At 36.8% G+C, this 19,578-nt stretch overlaps 1 protein-coding gene across 1 annotated transcript; it reads left to right on the forward strand.

Annotated features, from left to right (window-relative positions):
• Positions 1–6,250: 6,250 nt before the first annotated feature.
• LOC132104353 (CD82 antigen-like) lies at positions 6,251–19,303 on the forward strand. Its single transcript, XM_059509780.1, has 9 exons — positions 6,251–6,397; positions 9,954–10,025; positions 11,312–11,384; positions 15,273–15,397; positions 15,696–15,770; positions 16,598–16,696; positions 17,062–17,235; positions 17,770–17,853; positions 18,225–19,303. Exons 2-9 carry the CDS (start codon positions 9,963–9,965, stop codon positions 18,300–18,302), a joined length of 771 nt encoding a protein of 256 aa, XP_059365763.1. The 5' UTR covers positions 6,251–6,397; positions 9,954–9,962; the 3' UTR covers positions 18,303–19,303.
• The last annotated feature ends 275 nt before the right edge of the window (positions 19,304–19,578 follow it).

The raw sequence follows: 19,578 nt of genomic DNA on the forward strand, positions 1-19,578 counted from the left end.
GTTGATTCATTCAGGAACGAAACACTTTAATGTTGCTCAGACAGGGCCGGCCCTGACCAATTTGCTGCCCTAGGAAAGATTTTACCTGGCGCCCCATGCATCACAGTAGAGGTCTTCACGGGTCCACTTGGATCCGAAAACCCGAGGTCCGACCCGAGACCCGAGCGGGTTCGGGTCCAAAACTCCAACGAGTACCTCGGACACGGGTCGGATTCGGTATTAGTGGTCTCGGGTAATTTAAAATAAATATGCCTTTTCCAAATGGACCCGAGAAGACCCGAATTCTTTTAAACTATGTTGGGCATTTAACAAAATTGCATTATTTAAAACAACTATGACACCGTTCTCTCATTTTTTCTAAGTGTGAGAGCAAATCAGCGCTTCTACGTGCAACGGGCTATAAGCACGGTTGCCTCGCAACGCATTTATTTACTCAGTTCCACATTAACCAACCCCCCTCCCTTTGCCAAGAACTAGTGCGCCATCATGTGGATGGATGTTTGACTAAATGCAAGTACCGGTATTTGAATTGTCGTTAAGCCAGGCCTGTCAATCAATTTGAAAAATACGCGACACTGTCAGAAAAGCATGGAGGCGATAACAGACATTGCGAAAAAGGTGAGGGAAAACGAATATGTAGAACAGAAACATCCAGGGTCGTCATCGGTGTTTAGTCAAAATCAATGACTGGGAGACTTTGTATATTTTATTGAAAATCTGTTATTCTGTAATCTGAAAAGTTATATTTGAGAAACAGCCATCGGTAAATTTTATCCTGTGGTGGTTCTAATGTTAATCATCGTATGGTCCGGTAAATAACATTATGCCAACTTTTAAAGGACGTAATGGGTTACATGTGTGATTGACATTTCAGCACTTCAGCGCGTAGGCTACTCCTACTGCCGCGTCTATGTTAAGTGCATTTTTGAGAAACGCATGGTTGCAGGCTGTGCACATGTAAATGCCGTTTACGTTCGGGTCCAGTCGGGTTCTAAAGGAAATGCCGTCAGGTCGGGTCGGACTCGGGTCTAATTTTATCGGGTCTGTCTCGGGTCGGGTTTTTCTTTAAAAATAAATAATGTATGCATGTCGGGTTCGGGTAAGTAGTGATTCGGGTCGATTCGGGTCGGGTACAGTTTTTAGGACCCGAGAAGACCTCTACATCACAGCCCATTTCACCCTGTCATTGTGTTCATGATTTAGCATATATATATATATACACACACACACATTACAGCAGAACTGTTTCCAACACTCATAATAAATCATCATATTACAATGATTTCTAAAGGATCATGTGATAGACCGGAAGAATGAAGTAATGATGCTGAAAATTCAGCTTTGCATCACAGAAATAAATGATACTTTAAAACAAATTATTTTAAATTGTAGTAATATATCACAATATTACATTTTTGATCAAATAAATGCAGGCTTGATGAGCAGAAGAAACTTCTTTCAAAAACATTAAAAATAGTAATGTTTCCAAACTTTTGGCTTGTACTGTATCCCCTGCACAATTGTAGAGTAAAACATTAATAAAAAAGTGATAATAAAAAATGCGTCTTAAAACTGACATGATTGTACAAAATCACAGTCTGGGGACTCAGAACTCAGAACAACTGCTAACATTAAGTATAACTGCCATGAAATTATAGTATCTTACTCCTATGCAATAAATTGTTCTTTCACTACATCTCTACATTTACCTCTGTCTTTATCCTATTCTCTTCTTTTTGGCACTGTATCTATCGCAGACTATGCTCATTTATAATGTGTCATGTAAATTCGGCCTTCCGTCACAATCAGGAAACTTTCACCGTGTCTAGAACTGGCGCGAGCTGCCAGGCCCGTTTCTACGAGCTGTGTGTTAACAAAAGCAGTGCTGTCTACATTGGATGCGGCGTCGGGCACGCTACACAACAAATTACCAACAACTGATCGCGCACTTCAAGCACTCGATGGATAGGGGAAGATTGAATAGCCGGACTTTTTTTTTTTGCTTTATTTGGTAGTATTTCGAATTAATGGTTTTTAAATAGTAGCCTATTATAAAAAAAAATATATGTAAAAAAAAAATAAAAAAAATAAAAATTCACTGGTTCACTCATTCTGGCGCCCCTATGGATGAGTGGCGCCCTTAGCATTTGCCTATACCGCCTATGCCGCGGGCCGGCCCTGTGCTCAGAGACGCAAAACTGTGGCTGCAGCAGGTGCTGCACTTTTTTTTTTCACTTCTTAAACTATTGTGAATTTACATTTTGCATTTAAATTAATAGGACCCACTGTAAATAATCCTAGGGGTGGCCGCAGGGGTGGCCAGAGTTTATACAGGGGTGGCCGTGGCCACCCCTGGCCACCCCTTGGGGGCGCCCCTGGGCACCTAAGTCATGGTATTGCTGGCCCGAGACTGGAAACCACAACCTTAGAGTTGAGAAACTAGAGAGTTTTGAGAAACTCTCTAACCACTAGGCCACGAAATCCCCTCATGTCAATGTTAATTTACCATCCTGTAATGTCCTCTAGTCTACTAAAAGTGTTAGAGCAGCACAGTGTTAGGCTATCTTCCTGAAGCAAAAGTGACCTGGCCAGTGTTAAATACAAGTACTCCTCGCTGCAGACTGTAGCGCGGCGACGTCACGTATGTACGTGACGTGTGTTTACCGCGCATGCGCAGTAACGTGTATGTATTTACCGTAAATACGATTGTGCGCCGTACGCGTCGTACTGACTGTTGCCATTAATGCGCATATCCAGGTTCATTCACTTCCGGATGTTCGTAAGGTATGGTGGATATGAGATATTACTTTTGTTTTCTTTAAAAAAATATGTTTAAATTGCTTTTAATTGTAAGAATGCTTTGGTCATAATCATAGAGAGTGTCATTGCACATGTGTGCGATTTCAACCACTTATGACATGTTGTATGATATAGTATTCGAATGCTGGTCTTTCAAAGTCTTATTTCGCCTAAAATGAACCATTAAAGATGTCTTAAAATAGAGCAGAAAGACTTTATTAATGTTAGTAATGCCATTCCCTTATGAAACAAAAATATATTGCAGTATATTGGAAAATATCATGTAATATATTAGGCATATATTCTTATATATGGGATTTAATATTTATTTTTTCCAATATATTGCAATATATTGAAAGCGGCAATCATTTGTATATTTTGCAATATATTATATGATATATGTATCATCAATATATTATTCAATGTATTCAAATATATAATATATTAGAAAATAAAAAGGGAAAATAATATATTACAATATATCACAATATATTTTAAGAAATATATTGGTAAATATATTTTCCTTTCGTAAGGGCTGATGGTTGCATGCATTGCAAAAAAATATATATCATATTTGTAATCTTTTTCATTTACATTATCAAAGATTAATAGATACTGTAACACATGTATTGTTCATTGTTAGTTCATGTTAATTAATACATTAACTAGTGATCACCAATGACACCTTATTGTAAAGTGTTACCTCTTAAATTGACCTTCATATGTCTTAATATGACTTTTTGGGGACATTGTCAGTGAGAAGAAATTCAGAGAAGAGACTCACTTCATGTGGCTAGAGTCCTGTAATTATCTGTTTTTCTTTCTCTGGCAGACTGTATAGCCCTCAACTGTAAAATTTTCAAATTGAAAAAAACTTCAAACTTTCAAGGCCATGCTTTCTCAAGCCAAGCCAACCTAAATTTTGACTTGAGAAAATTTATTAATTTAGTTGATGTTAATGCTGGTTATAAATTAAATCTCTCTAAAATATTTTCCTTGTATGGCTCTTCTGCCTTTCTTCAAAATGATTTAATATTGCTTTAGTATTGTTTGTTCTTTTATGTAAATTAGGTGTCGTGAACTGGAGTGCATTGTCTGAACAAAACAACCAGAGTTCCGGGCGTCATGTTCTCTGACCCAGTGCCTCCGGTGCAGTGAGATATTTAAAGACTGTCCACCTGTGTGTGAGGAGTCGCAGGAGGAGAGTCCTGTGTGGGTTTTATCCATTCAAAGAATTTGAGGGCTACTGCTTGACTTATTGTTTTATCAGTGATGGAGGTGAATTTCAGATTTTTTTTTTCTTGTGTCATGTCTATAGTCTTAATCTATATTTGTATATACAATTATATTTTCTGTTTTGTTCTTTGAAATAAATAAAAAAAGATCACTGTCATCAGTTTGGTTTTTTTGGAGGCACCTTGCATAAAATGGGATGCAGACGCTGAAAATATACTGTATTTAGTCAACTGAACTTAAAACTACTTTATTGGCTTAAATGTTTCACATGCAGAATTGCCAAAGCAAAAGAAAAATGTCCAAATTTATAGTTAAAAAAATAGATAAACAAGAACCAAAGCAAAAGAAAGATTAAAATAAGAAAGGCAGTGGCTATTTACACTTAGAGCAAATGGCTATAGATTCTATTTATACTATGTTAAAATAGCAGGATGTTCTGCTATTTATATTACTTATTGCAAATAGTGGCAATTATTTGCACCTCAGTATTGTAGTACATTATAAAAGAGTATGCAATAATGAGTGTAAATTATAATTTTAATTCAAATTATTAAATGGATGCCAGCATATTAGGACAACAAAGCCCTGAATTGCCCTAAAGTGGGACATTTTTTGCATTTCAGATCTTTGTGAAATATTGTGATGTCTAGGCAAAACATAACATCACACCCAATACCATTTTAAAAAACCCCAGGATGTGTCCTAATCAAATCAAAAGAAAAAATGCAGATAACACATTTATAAAAAAGAATTAAGACATATTATTGCTTTTAGTGCAAATAGTCTGAGAAAATCTGCAGCTTCCTAATGTGGGACACTGAAAAGTCTATGACAATGGCCAAAATCACCTTGATTCGTGTGGAATAGCAATATGGTTTTGGTTATGTATGGTTGAAACATGGATAATTGAACATCATCAGACAAATAAAACAATATGATGCATTGATGAATTTATTATAAAGACATTAAGCAACTATTACCATAGGCCTATGTTGGTGTGTAGATAGAAAAGACTTAAATGCAAAGTCAGAATTTCTTGACTGTCCTCTCGTTCATTTTTTTTAACAACAGGCATAGGCTAGGTCTTTTTGAAGGCAAAATATAAAACAATGCAACATCTAAACCTACCCCTCACACAAAACTTTCTGCTATTTTAAAAAGATTTGTAAAACCACATTACCTAAAGTGGGGTACTAGGAAATTTGATAAAAATATAAAAAATATAATTTATGCATACAAAGTTATAGCCTACTATATTTTGATGGACAAACATTTTATAAGCACATTAGACCAACAAGTAACAGGACTGTCTTGTTTAAAATGAATTTATACTCCTTAATGTCAAGTTTGTCCAAACTCAATGTCACTGACCTTTGGGTGTTCTTCACACAATATGCTTCCTGTCTGATTATTGCATCTGAGAGGTCAAATGATGTTGATGACATGATACCACAGCTTTGGCTACCTCATTGTTTCACTGGCATTTATGGGGAAGCTACAAACACTAGACTTTAAGTGTCCCACATTAGGCAGTGTTCCATTTAAGGGCAATTCACCCTATATAGTGTAGTAGTTAGCTTTGGAAAAGGAAAGAAAGGAAAATAGTTAGGAATATATCAGCTTTGGTGATATGTTGGTCATCTCTGTGTCATACGTGGCTGCTTGTCATGCATAAAGTTTTATCTAAATTCTGAATAAAACCTCGTAGGTTATACAGCATGAAAAGACTGCTCCCTTTAAATTTATTAAAACCTGTCACTCATTCATCACGATCTAACAAAGTTCCAAAAAATAAAAAATAAATAAAAAAATACAATGACCTGACAGCACGATGAAACGTTTTTGTTAGAAAAAAGTTAACTAGCATGATGGAACTCAGCACTAAACAAAAGACGGTGAGTGGAGCGGTGATTGCGTGGATTCCAACCTAAACACCTCTGATTGGCCATTGCGTTTTAGAAGTCAACAAACATGTCTGTTATTGGGTACATTGCTTATCTCTGCGAAAATACGTTGTAAAATTATTGAACGCTTTCTAAAGAAAAAGATACACTGTATTGTTTGCCAAATCTATTTCTTTATGCTATTATTACGAAGAAAACAGCTGTTGTGGGCAGCTTTTCCATCTAAAAGCAAGCAGACTGATTCAACAGCAGGCAGTTGTATGAGTCTAAACGCTAAACTAAACGCCCCCCTCGGTCCGAAAACCACTGTTCTCATAAACACCACTTGATGGAGACTCTGAGTAGCCTTTATCCTCCAACTCCAGGCTGCTCACTCGCATTAGACTCATAAACGCTGGACGAGACGCGCAGCTGACATCTAATTCTACTTCTCTCATTTTCCCATCCCGACACTATACGTGAGTATTTTTTTAAAAAAAACATAGCATTTTAGGTAGGCTAACTAATGTTTTATATCTTATTCTGAATATCTCGGCTATAAATCTCACACGACTGGAAATTGGAGACTGAATGAGAAGTTTAAATAGACAGTCATGAGTTGTCTATGAATATCTTTTCAAATGTTTTAATATCCCAGGCAGTTTTAATGTTTTGGTGTGTCACGTGTAACAGATTTTCTGTTAGCAGTATTGTAGTAATAGTGATTTTCTTTCAGATTTCTTTACAGATTACGTCTGTAAAACATTATGAAAACAATTCAAGGGTTGTTTATTCTCCCACTAATTGTCATGATTTCGCTTTCAGTTTATAAATATTTGATCCTTGAGCTGTTATTATCAGACAGGATAAGGAGTGTTTATAATGTCCTTTTGCTCATAGTCCTTAAAATCATTTAGCCTACTTGTTAGTTTTGTTCAGGGTTGTGAAACAGCCTGTTTTCCTTGCCTGCACAAAGTCTGTATTTTTCCGCTTTAAAAGATTTTTAGAGAGCTCTCTTTTTGAGGATTGGTTAATTCATTGGTTCTGAATTGTAATCTGAGATCTGTTGAATGTAGGTCAGGTCGGTTAACAACTGTCAGTGATTTGGCAAGAGAATTGAAATATATTTTTTCTGTTTGGAGGGGAATAGGAATTTGATTGACACTTCTGTCTTTGCCTACAAATTAGGTTTTATGATTTTGATGATTAGATTAAACAGGATAGTTCATCCAAAAATAAACATTCTGTCATTACTTATTCACCATCAATTTGTCCAAACCTGTGTTTCTTTCTTCTGTTGAACATAAAAGAGGATATTTTAAAGAATGTGGGTAACCAAACAGTTGCTGGTCCCCATTGTCATCCATATACAATAGAAGTTGATGTTGGCCAGAAACTGTTACGATACCAATATTCTTAAAAATATCTTGATGTGGAAAGAAATACATACAGTAGGTTTGCAACAAATTGTGGGTGAGTGAATGATGAAAGAACTTACATTTTTGGGTGAAGTGTCACTTAAGTTGAACTACAAATCAGTAACTTAAGTTACAAAATAATGCATTAATAGCCTAATAACAGTAAAACATTATACTTTTAATACTTTACTGATTAATTTATATAGTAGCAAAGTTGGATTTATAGTCAAATTTGTGTGCACAAGCAAAGTGCATGTAATATAACAAATCTGAGTTTTGCTAGAGTAACTTCTAAACAATAAGACTTTCTTTTGAGTGCACAGTTCCAGTTTGCCCTAATTCCATTAGGTGATGTGTCAAGTAAACAGGTCCCTCCACGGTCCCTTCACATGTTATCGTTTTTTTTAAACCATAGTCGTCATTCATCATAAAACTAGTCAATTTAGTAGCTACTTGCACAGCCCACTTTAACACAACTGGTGGCATCAAGTTGGTCTTTGTGTTTAGGTGGAGAGATTAACAGTCCTTATGAATGTACGCCTTGTTTCTGCCTGAAGTAACTGTGGATAGACAAGGCTGTTGGCCCCTTGATGGTTACCACAGCAACCTTTTTGGCATGCACAAGTTTAAATGAAGCTATCGTGGAAATGACAAAGACTAGAAGGCCTTGAATCATTGGCTCTAGGCTTGATTTGGTAGCTTAAACAATTGCAAGTAAGCTTAATCACGTTATATAAAGCATACTTGCTCAGTCAGCAAAGATGTTTGTAGTTCTAGTAATAGACTCCATGACACTTGTGCACTTGTATGTTTACTTTGGATGGTAAAGTTGTCGCACCTCTAGGGATGTCATTGGTTTGGTGGTAACTTCAAGGCTACAGTGGGTTCCTGAGTGTGCAGAGTTTCTCCTTTTGTTCAATTTAAAAAGCGTGGCTGAAAGCTGCCATTGTCGTGGTGGGAAATCAAAGCTGGTTCTATCTTTGTGAGTGTGGGGGAGGGTTGTTGGAGATTGAGGTGTGTACTAGAGCCCCAGTGTACACTGGGTAGATGAGCTGAATGCTGATGAACTTCAGAATGAAGGCTGAGCCTCAAAGGATAATTGTAATTGCTTTTAAGATACTCTCAAACAAGTAATTGCTTTTAAGATTCTCTCATTTTGCAAGCATTGCTTTGCTTTTCAGGTGATTTAAGGTTATTTTTCTGCTAAAGCAATTTTGGCAATGAAAGATATAAGATAAACTATACTGATGAACTGATGGTCCTGTTAATATATATTGCCATGTCTCTCCCTGTGGTGGTGTGCTGGCCTGATTCAAGTTTTAGTGCATTGTGACACACTTTTCTATCTGACTGAGCTTGGATAAGTTATATGTGTGTAGACCTTCATATGTGGTACATCAGCACTGTGCTGACCTTGATCTGAAGCTCAACAGTGCTTTCATCAAGGTTGAATTTGTTAACCCTTTATCTAATGTAAGACATGGTACAAAGATTAGGAAATTCACTTAAGGTAAAAAGTAAGGCCTTGTTTCACTCTGCAGAATGAGGAGGAAGTGGTAATTTGATTCCACAGACTTCTGTTGCATGGGATGTATCTGCATCTGAAAAACTCATTACAATCTCTCCCTTGGTATGAGAGATTTATAATTGAGCTGGTTGGCCTCTGCTCAGCAACACTGTGATTCTCTCTTCAAAACTAAATTTAAACAAGCAAGCTAAACACATTTTAAATTGTATTCCTGTCTCACAAGAGTAGTTCTTTATGAACTGATAAAAACTAGAAGTTCATGTAAGTTTGAAGAAAAGAAAAAAAAAGACTAAGAAACTCTGTGGACATACATTTGCTTTGCATACATTTGGGATATTATATTTTAGACACTTTTATCCAAAGCAACATTTTTTCTGCTGCTTATAGTTTATTGATACTCCAAGTCAAAGGTGTATTTCACTGTAAAACATTTAGCAAGGGTTCTAGAGGTTCTTCAGATGTAGTATCTCTTGTATAGTATCTCTTTGCTCCAGCAATAGTGACTCCATCTGTGGCCTGATCTGCATTGTGGTGTTGCTCTATATTTGCTAATAATCAATCACAATTTTTTCGCCCTGTTTGAGGTCACTGATAAAGTGCACCATGCTGCACACTAACAGGCCCTCAAATAGCACAGGAAGAGTGTATAATACTAACCTATTAAATATAGCTGGAATGTGGGTCTTCATCAACAAACTGTGGCAACAGCCATCACGCAGTCCAGAGGAGAGTACTGATTGATCCTGTGGAATTTAGATAGGTGTACTACATTTGTCTCACGATGACGGCATGCTCTGTCTGAAAGCAATTGGGAGCAATATTGAATATTTAAACTGTAGCAAGATGGCATTGTATAAAAGTCAGTGTGCATGATAAAAACTGTATCTTTGTTTGCAGGTTCAGTTTTTTTTCTATTTAACTCTCATCACTAATCCTACAAAAAAGTTATTTGTAATTCTTACAGCTGTCTGTTCATTTCACTGAATTAAACATTGTTATGTTGCCCACTTGCCTTTTGTCTTAATCAGTTACTTATCAAACTTAATGGCCCTTATTTTACTGCTGTTTCTCTGTTTTGGGTTTTTACAGGTCAACAAAATGGGGAAAGGATGCATCGCTGCAACCAAGTACTTCCTGTTTCTCTTCAACTTAATCTTCTTTGTAAGTTTCACTTAGTTTTTAAAGAACAAGTTTAGTTATTTCAGTCATTTGACCTAGTAAACTTGATAGAGCTTCATTTTAATTTGTAAATATTCTATTGTTCATTTATATTATTTTCATAAATGTTTATATGTAAAAACTAACATTACAGAAAATGTAACATAATCAAGTTGATCTTTATTATAAAGTGTTACTGCATTAGGAATGGGCAAACTATTCTTGGAAGGTTTCCTTTTCCCAAGACTTTTGATAAATTATGCTCTTTAGCTCACTCACAGCTGGTGTTCCAGTTTTCATAACATTAGTTTAACACTAATATTCATTAAATCAGGTCTCACATTCATATAAATAAGTCAGTACTGTTTAAGATCTTCGAGTTGATGAAAACACACGTTTATTAGTTGTAGTTGCACCATAGCAGTCTTGTGCCTCTCTATCACAAGAATGCACTCTAGTTATCATCCAGATTAAGTGTTTTCCATTTGTTACTCAGACAGTTTACTCTTCTATATCTCGGGGGAAACAGCCTACTCTCCCTTGTCATCCTTGGGCTTGTTCCATGTAGGAAAAAATGAATCCTCTGCAGGCCTGGGTGCTCAGGCTCAAAGAGCACAGGAAGAGCCCAGAGAATAATTCCAGCCATTTGTAACCCAACTAGTATACTTAAATACATGTTTAAATGAACCCACAGTTTACAGTTTACTGCTGCACAGAGTTTTCAAACCAAAAAAATCCAAGAGTGCAAATGATCTTCACTGTGAGCATAATGGTATCTTTAGTGGCCCACCATGCACCCCTAAACCTGGCACCCCAGCATGTGCCCTGGTGTTAGGCATAAGGAGAGTAGATGGGGCGTTTGTCTGAGTGGATTTAGGGAAGGCTGTGGTGTTCTTGAACTCATGGAACATCCGCCGAGCTCCCCCTCCCCTGCTGCCACGCAGAAGCACAGCCCAATCAGTCCCAGATGTGAGCGGAGAGCAAAGCAGAATGAGTCTGGAACCCCACAGTTAGAAATGAGGTTCATAGCTTCCTACGGGCCTGGATTAGTGTGTTTTTATTACATACTCCTGCACACAACCTTCCTGTCTTTCAGGGAAGGCATTAGTACTAGAGTTTTCATCTCTAGCCTCTGTTCAAGAGATTTGGAGTGAACAAGTTGCAGCTTGTAAACTGAAATGTGGGGCCCCTCGTTCCTCTCCTGTCCTGCAGCACATGATTGATTCTCTCCTTTTTTCTTTCCTCTCTCTTCCTCTGCCCCCTGTCTATTCCTTTTTGTCTCTCGACAGATCTTCGGTGCTACGATTATGGGATTTGGACTGTGGATCCTCCTAGACAATCAGAGCCTCATTGCTGTGTTGCGTAAGTGTCTGCATAAAGTGTGTGCAACTAATAGAAAACCATAAAACATCATGCAGGCGAGCAAGCAGGAAAATCTACTCTCCTGGCCATTTTTTCTGGGTTGGACTGAAATGTGTTCACATAAATCTAAAAGGCTATTTAATGACCCATGGGAGAGTATCTTTGCTGTTGGCTGGTTGTAAAATCCAGAGGAAGTGATGAGGAAAGATGGTTGTCAGTTTAGGCTTTTTATGCTCTTATTAGTGAAGTTTTATCCCATTATGCCATTGAATAAAACCTCCTGGGCTCATGCACCAGTGACTCTTTTCTCGTTTCATTTTGTTTGATGAGCACCATTAGTCTCATCTTAAAGTATATGATTCAGGTTTTTGGACAGATTGTCAATGATGTGTTTTTCATCACCCCACCCCCTGCACACTTCTGATCTGTTTTCCATCCCAGAGGCCATTGCAGGGAGCTCTGGGTCATTGGGTCTGAGTCTTACAGACACTGCCAAGCAAGCCCGAGCTACATGTTCACAGCTGGCTACGGATCAGCCATTGAGTTCACAGCTCTGTGGCGAGCCAGGCAGGGCCTGTGTGTGACATAGCACGTCTGAGGCAGTCTGCAGGTGCTCCCTCGCTGCCACACAGGGCTCTTTTAGCGACTGTCTCATTAGCATGCATCACGTCAATGCTCAGATCAGGCCTCTCGTTGCATTACTCATTGGAAAGAACAAATTAACACTAGTGAGCAGTGAGCACGTATATACAAGGATGTAAAAGAATGACCCTCTATCTGCCTCTGACACTAAATTCCATGTGGTCTTAATCTATACTGTAGTTCAAAAGTTTGAGAACGAGAAGATTTTTTGTTATGTTTTTCAGAGAAGTCCCCTAGGCTGCATTTCTTAAATCAAAAATACAGTAATAATGTGAAATATAATTACAATTTAAAATAAATATTTTCTATTTAATATATTTAAACTGTTATTCATTCCTGGTATGGCAAAGCTAAATTTTCAGCAGTCATTACTCAGTCTTCAGTGTCACATGATCCTTCAGAGATCATTCTAATATGCTGATTTGCTGATCAAGAAACCTTTCTTATTTTTAATCAGTGTTGAAAACAGTTGTGCTGCTTTATATTTTTGTGAAAACTGTAATACTTTTTGTTTTTAGAATTATTTGATTATTATTTAAGAAATAAAAAAAAATTAAAGTAAAGTTAATAAAGTTAAAAGTTGATCTAAGAACACACTTTGTTTGAAACAGAAGTCTGTAGTAGCAGTGTAAAAGTCATTACTGAGACTTTTGATTTAATGCAAATATCTGAATTGTAAGTAATCATTTCTTAAAAAAAAACTAAAAAAAACTGAACAAACTTTTGATCAGTAGAGTTTCTCAAAGCCAGTGTCAACATTACTGACAAAAGTGGTCAATAATGAAGGGTTTTTGATTTTGATTTAGCAAAAATTAACCCTAGCATAATTTTGAAAATAAAAATTCTAGGAAGAATATAAATGCTTTTAATAATCCTTCAAAAATGTTGTGAATTGACTCACTTGAGTGGCATAAGCTGAAGCTAAACATTTAACATATACAATTTTATATATAAAATATTTTAATATTTATCTTAATTTTTTTCTTCCACATATACTAAAAGGAAAGGTCAGGGCATTTTTAAGGTTGTCTTGCAAAATGTAGTGTGCCTGAACTAGACTTGAACCCAGTTCAAGTGACTGCGCCGTAGTCATGTTTTTTGTTTGTTTGATTGTTCAGAGCAGAAAACGGATTTTAAAAAGCTCAGACTCGCACCATAGAATGACACCAACAGCAGTGAATTTGTGAACCTCCTGTATTCCTCCTTTGCATGTCATAATTCATCTGACAGACATATTCCTGCAGTGAACAGTGGCTGCTGTATGTTTTTTGGGACTCCCAGACATGCATACAAACAGTGAGCCCATCGTTAAAAAAAAAAGTTTTCTGAACATCATTGTTTTTCTAATCCAGATGACGGTGGCCTTTACTGGCTCAACTGATCCCTAGAGGACACCATTAGGCACATTTAATGCATGGGATGGTTTGAGATTTATAGTACTGAAGCTACAAAAGCCCACACATTCGAGGTTGAACTGCAGACACGTTTTATGCTTTTGTTTGCAATGCCACTGCCCATTCTTAGGGTTTGAGCACTGGAGGGAATAACTGAAACAGAATTGTTGCATTCATTGCAAATGGTTAAAAAGGCATTTGCTTTGTCAAGGAAAAAGGTCTTGTTCTTTATTCTGCTATTGTTTGTGGGTTTGTTATGGCAACATTTGTGTAATATTTACCACATGGCACAAAAGAACTGTGTCTCACTATTTCCAATTAAAACTCTCTGCTTTTTTTGATCATATTAAAAGCTTTTTACCAATAGTTAAGTCAAACTTCAGAAAAGCCAACTGCTGTGAATCTTGTGAGAATTTTTCCGCAGTAAACAGAAGGGGCTGAAATGATTCCAAATAAGATAACTCAATTCACATTGTTCCTTAGGATGCTGGAGTTACTAAATGACATCCGCTAGTTCTCAGTTTCCAGCTTTTGGGTTTCCCAGTATCCAGTTCTCTCTTAATCATTAATTACTAAATAGTTTAAATTATGTAAGATGTAGACAGAACCTTCTCAACCGTGTGATAAGATTAACTCATTCTGTTAGTTGTGCTTAGACGCATGCTGTGATCATCAGGGTCGAGATGGTCATCTCATCTAAGTGCTTGGTTTGGTAATGATGATTACATCGGGTCACATGATGGACCATTGTATCCTCCGCACCCACAGTCACACAGACACTGTGGTATTGTTTGCAAGGCTGTCTGTGGTAATGTTGTTTTTGCTGGGGAGCCACTGAGGTATTTCGAAGCAGGATGATATGACAGAGGCTTTTTAGTCAATACGCATGAAAGCCTGACTGAAGCAGGACCAGAACACAGTTAGAGAATGTGCTGCTGCTTTGAGGTGAGGCCACAGAATGTTTAAACCCACTGTTCAACAGCATACAGTGGGCATTGCCTAGTACTATAGGCCCTCATGTCTCAGTCAGGATCACAAGTGAGACTTGCTAACCCCATCTTAACATTACACAATGCATATTCATGAGGACAACCCAAGACTTTAATTACTGGCTAGGGGTATTTGAAAACAAAATTAGTTTTTGGTGTGCCAACTGACCAGCAACAGCACATTTCATTAGGTAGAATTGAAGTGATTGTGCAAAATTTAAAGCTCGACAGACCATAACAAATAGTGGTAACACTTTACTTCAAGGTTTGGTAAGGATACATCATTTATTAATTATGTATACATGTTATTACTTATTGTAAACTTATGTTAATTTATACAACTTGGAATGTAAGAAATATAGTCTACTGTTTAAAAGTTTTTGATCAATATGTTGTTGTTGTTTTTTCGTGTTTTTAAAATAAGTCTCTTATGGTCACCAAAGCTGCATTCATTTTTAAAATATAGAAAAAGTGAAAGATTATTACAAAAGATTATTTTGAAAGATTGTTACAAATTTAAATAATTGTTTTCCATTAACATTTTTTTAAATGTTATTTATTCCTATGATGGTAAAGCTGAATTTTCATTTTAAGACATTACTTCAGTCTTCTGTGTTACACGATTCTTCAGAAATCATTCTAATATGCTGTTTTGGTGCTATAGAAACATTTGAAAAGTATTATTTTCTTTAAAAAAAAAGTCATACTGACCCCAGAAATGTAAAAATTAGCATAAACCAAGATTAATAAATGCAAAAATATTTTAAATTGGTGTTATCAAAGTGTGTTAACTGAATCACTGCTCATTAACACAATTATGATAAGTTTGTAACAAAGATTGTGTTTATTTTTCTCACTAACAGAGGATTCATCCATGGGCCTGAAGGTGGTCTCTTATATTCTGATTAGCGTGGGCTCATTCTCCATGCTTCTGGGATTTCTGGGCTGTCTGGGGGCCATCTATGAGATCCGCTGTTTGCTTGGATTGGTAAGACACATAAATGCAACAATGTTTAGCACGGTTTTTAACATCTTTCCTAGTTTAGTTGCTGTTCATTTTTGGAAATCACATGCTTTTTCTCATGCAAACTCGAAGTACAAAAGGAACTTCTGCTCTCATGTGTAAATTTGCTGTGCTGAGCGGTTTTTAATGTCACGTGACCCTAGCAGATTGGACTGAACCAGCTGTTGCGTTTCTGTTGCACATATGTGAGACTGACATATGTGGTGGGGCCTTCACATGGGTCTGTCATATCTTAATCCATTGTCTTTTTCTCTCTTTCCAGTATTTCACCTGTCTATTGCTCATCCTCCTTGCTCAAGTGGCTGCTGCCATTCTCATCTACTTCCAGCTGGACTGGGTGAGTGAGTGAACGCTCTTACGTGGCTACCATAATAGTTCACTTGAAAAGGAAAATGTGATCATTTATTCACCCTCATATCATTCTGAACCTGTATGACTTCTGTGGAACACACACACACAAAAAACATATTTTGAAGAAGTGTTTTAGACAGAATTTTCATTATGATGATATAATGACAGAATTTTCATTTGTAAACCATCTCTTAAAGCCATCTCTTTGAGGGCAAGACACATAGGACTTGTATGCATGTTAAAATGTTTTGGGAAAGTTGAGATGAGATCTCTATGTGTTCCATTTGCCAGCCAGAATGTATTGTGAAGGTTTGAAAATGATCTATACTGCCCCCTATTGCATTTACCAAAAAGTACATGCATTTGAGGATGGCTGTTGTTGAAGAGACATTCACCACGATGACCCGTGAGAAAAATAATCACATATGTTAGACACAGGATGAGGACGAATGCACGCAAACACTTCAGCACCCTCCATCTAAGTCAGCCAGCAGCGAGTGTCTCTGAGGATGTTATAGGAAGCATCTGAGCAGGATATGCAGTAAATCATAAAGAATTTGGAGCAAGTAGATGATAGATGTTGTCCTTGTTGTATTTGCTTACCTGTCATCTTCGACAGTTGGAAGATTTGCTTCCAATACAAATGCAACACATGCTACTCTCATGGGAAAAGACTTGTGCGAAATGTGTGTTTGAATTTGTTCCATTTTAATAGCTTAGTAACAACTGTTTCCTCAGTCAGCAAAGTGAGTCTCAGGTCAAATAGCTGGGGCTGGAAAAATAAACCACTAACCTGCTTTACTCTCGTTGCAGTTGAGGAAGGAAGCAAGCGAAATTGTGTCCAAAGTCATGGTGAACTACCCCGGACAGAACAAAACCACAGAGCAGGCCTGGGACTACCTCCAGAGAACAGTGAGTTGAGAATGGGTGTAACTCATACATTGTCTTTAATTCAGATTAGAGACGTGTATTATATGTAGTGTATGCATTTGAATGTATTTCAATGAAAACCGAGAGGTTTAAGCTCTTGAATGTAGAAATGCTTGTTGGGTTGACAGTTTAGCCTTTAAGAACTGACGTCAAGGCTTGACTGTTCATTTTTTCCACTGGAAAAGTGTATTAGGCTGAATACTGCATACATTTTAATGAGAAATTAGTGGGCCGATGTGCTAATTATAAATGATTAAGATGTAAGTGGGTTGAACAGTTCTGGTTCATAGTCAAGCCAACATTATAAAGAACTTCATGCCCTGTTATTTCTTCTCTGTGTGTCTCAGATGCAGTGTTGTGGCTGGAATGGACATGAGGACTGGGAGGCCAACCTTATGATGAAGAATAAATCGTTGGATTTGTACCCATGCTCCTGCCACAATGCTTCCCTCCCATCACATAGTGTGGCTGATAGCGGCTTCTGTCAGTCCACATCTAATGATTGGCCCATCTATAACACGGTATGGGAAATATATTGACTATCCATTAATCATTTTTAGTCTCAGTTTCTCCCCAGTTTAATTATTTTTGTGTAATTCTTAAAGCATTGTTAAAGTGAAAATCCACTAGATATTCTGAAGAATAAAAGTAACCAAACAGTTTTGATTCCAATTGACTTCCATTGTATGGCCAAACAATATAATGCAAATCAATGGTAACTGAAACTGTTTACCAGAATTCTTCAGAATATCTTCTCTTGTGTTCCTCTGAAGTCAGTCAGTCAAACAGGTTGGGGATGTTTATTCATCATGAGGATGAATAAACATGAATTTGACAGATGAATTTTCATTTTTGGGTGGACTATCCTTTGGTATGACAGATAAATACATAGTTTTGCTAAATGTTTTACACATGCCTGGGAAAGATGGATGCTTATATATTACATATCACCTATCTCTTTCCTCCATAATTTTATTAATTTTGAGACGCATATATCTGGTAACTGATCTAGTTAAGGTGAAAGATCTTATGACTTGTTTTTCTGTCTTTGTCAGGGCTGCCTGGGAAATGTGGAGAGCTGGCTCTTCACAAATTATGGAATTATTTTGGGAATCTGCCTTTGTGTGGCTGTCATTGAGGTATGTTGCATCTCCTCTGGCCTTGGCAGCATGTACAATACGCCTTTTCATTAATAAGAAATCATGGGGTGTTTATTATCAATTAGGTTTCTCTAAGAAAGAAATCAAACAAAACTGTCACTGGGGCAGTACCTTTTTAAAAGGTACTAATACGTATACTTGAGGTACTAGTATGTACCATTAAGGTACTGATATGTAACATTTAGGGGTGCATAAGGTACAGATATGTTCCTTTTAGATTTTGTATCTTAGGGTACTGCCCCAATGACAGCTCTGTACTTTGTGTGAAATGTAACATCACAGTTTTCTGAAGAACAGATTGGACATTTCCATCTTGATCCCTGTGTAGTGACCATTGTTTGTTTTTACAGCTCCTTGGCATGATACTTTCTATGGGCCTTTGCAAGAGTGTACACCAAGAGGACTACACCAAAGTGCCAAGGTTCTGAGGAGGAAACACGGACACTTGCACACAAATATATTCAGTCCCTCCTTATTGTCTTGGAACAAAAGATCTCCCTCTTTTTCTACAGTATATTCAGTGTTTCCAAAAGATAAACTTTAGGGTTATGTTTAGTCGTGAGATTTCACTCTTTGTCAATAACACTATCCCCTGTGATATTTAATCAGATCTTTTTAGTCCAGGTTGAATTGCCCATCATATGACATTGTGAAGTGTACAACATGAAAGCTGCCCACATAAATTAATGAAAAGTGTATGATGAGTCCTGGATCCTCTGAATGGTCTACTTATTCAACAATGCTCTTTAACACCCAGGCTGGTCTGTTTGCTTTGATATTTTTTTCATTGTAGCGGCCCAAACTATGAGTTAACAGCCTATTAAAATTTGGTTCATGCTTTATAGAAAACAGAAAAACAACGAAGGCGTGCTTTTGTTAAATCAAGGGACTTTTCTTTAGATTTTGTGGTATACGTAGACTGACACAATTCCCACTCTGCCCTAGTGGCATTTCCTGAATAAGAAAGTTGTTTGTTTTATAGTCCATCATTTATGTTTGTAAATCAGTGTTGTTTCAGATGTGTTTATTTTAATTAGTGTGTATATATTTTAGATTTCATTTGCAAGTCTAGGGAGTCAGACTTCTCTCTTTTTTTGTACAGGTGATAAATTTAGTCTTTTTACATGCTTAATTTGAGCATATTTGAATGAGCTTATTTGTAAGGAAGTACAAAATAAAGCTATTCCTTCGATGATGTGAACCAAAATGAAGATTAGCCCCCAAAGTTGACTGCAGATTATTATTATTATTTTTTATAATTATTGCATTGATCCTAATTTAACTGATTTTCTCTGGCACCACTACGCATTCAATTGAATACTTGCTATGACAAGTATAAATGAAAAAATGCTAACAATGCTTTCTGTCATCTGTAAAAGTTATTTTGCATATGTAAAACTTTGAATTCTTAATAAAAGGTACACACTTATTTTAATGTTACAAAAAGTCCTATTTTTTTAATACAAGGAATACAGTCCCCTACAAAGTCCCCCTGTACCTTTCTTAAGCTATTTGCTTTGTTTTTATATACCATGTACTTTTGCCAGATCTTCACTAGGTGGCAGTCGCACATCTGTTCTAATTAATGTTAACTGGGAGTGGTGGTCAGCAGTTAACCTTTAATTCAGAATGATTTGCTTAATGGGTAAGTAAATAAAAATAAACCATGTATCACTGTATTAGTAAACCATCAAAAAATAATAC

Source organism: Carassius carassius, chromosome 2 (assembly GCF_963082965.1).
Source record: "Carassius carassius chromosome 2, fCarCar2.1, whole genome shotgun sequence".
Lineage (NCBI taxonomy): Eukaryota > Metazoa > Chordata > Actinopteri > Cypriniformes > Cyprinidae > Carassius > Carassius carassius.

Coding starts and splice junctions, on each gene's coding strand:
- LOC132104353 (XM_059509780.1), top strand. CDS start 9,963: ATGGGGAAAGGATGCATCGCTGCAACCAAGTACTTCCTGTTTCTCTTC. Junction 16,697..17,061: donor GGGACTACCTCCAGAGAACA/GTGAGTTGAGAA, acceptor TGTGTGTCTCAG/ATGCAGTGTTGTGGCTGGAA. Junction 17,854..18,224: donor TTTGTGTGGCTGTCATTGAG/GTATGTTGCATC, acceptor TTGTTTTTACAG/CTCCTTGGCATGATACTTTC.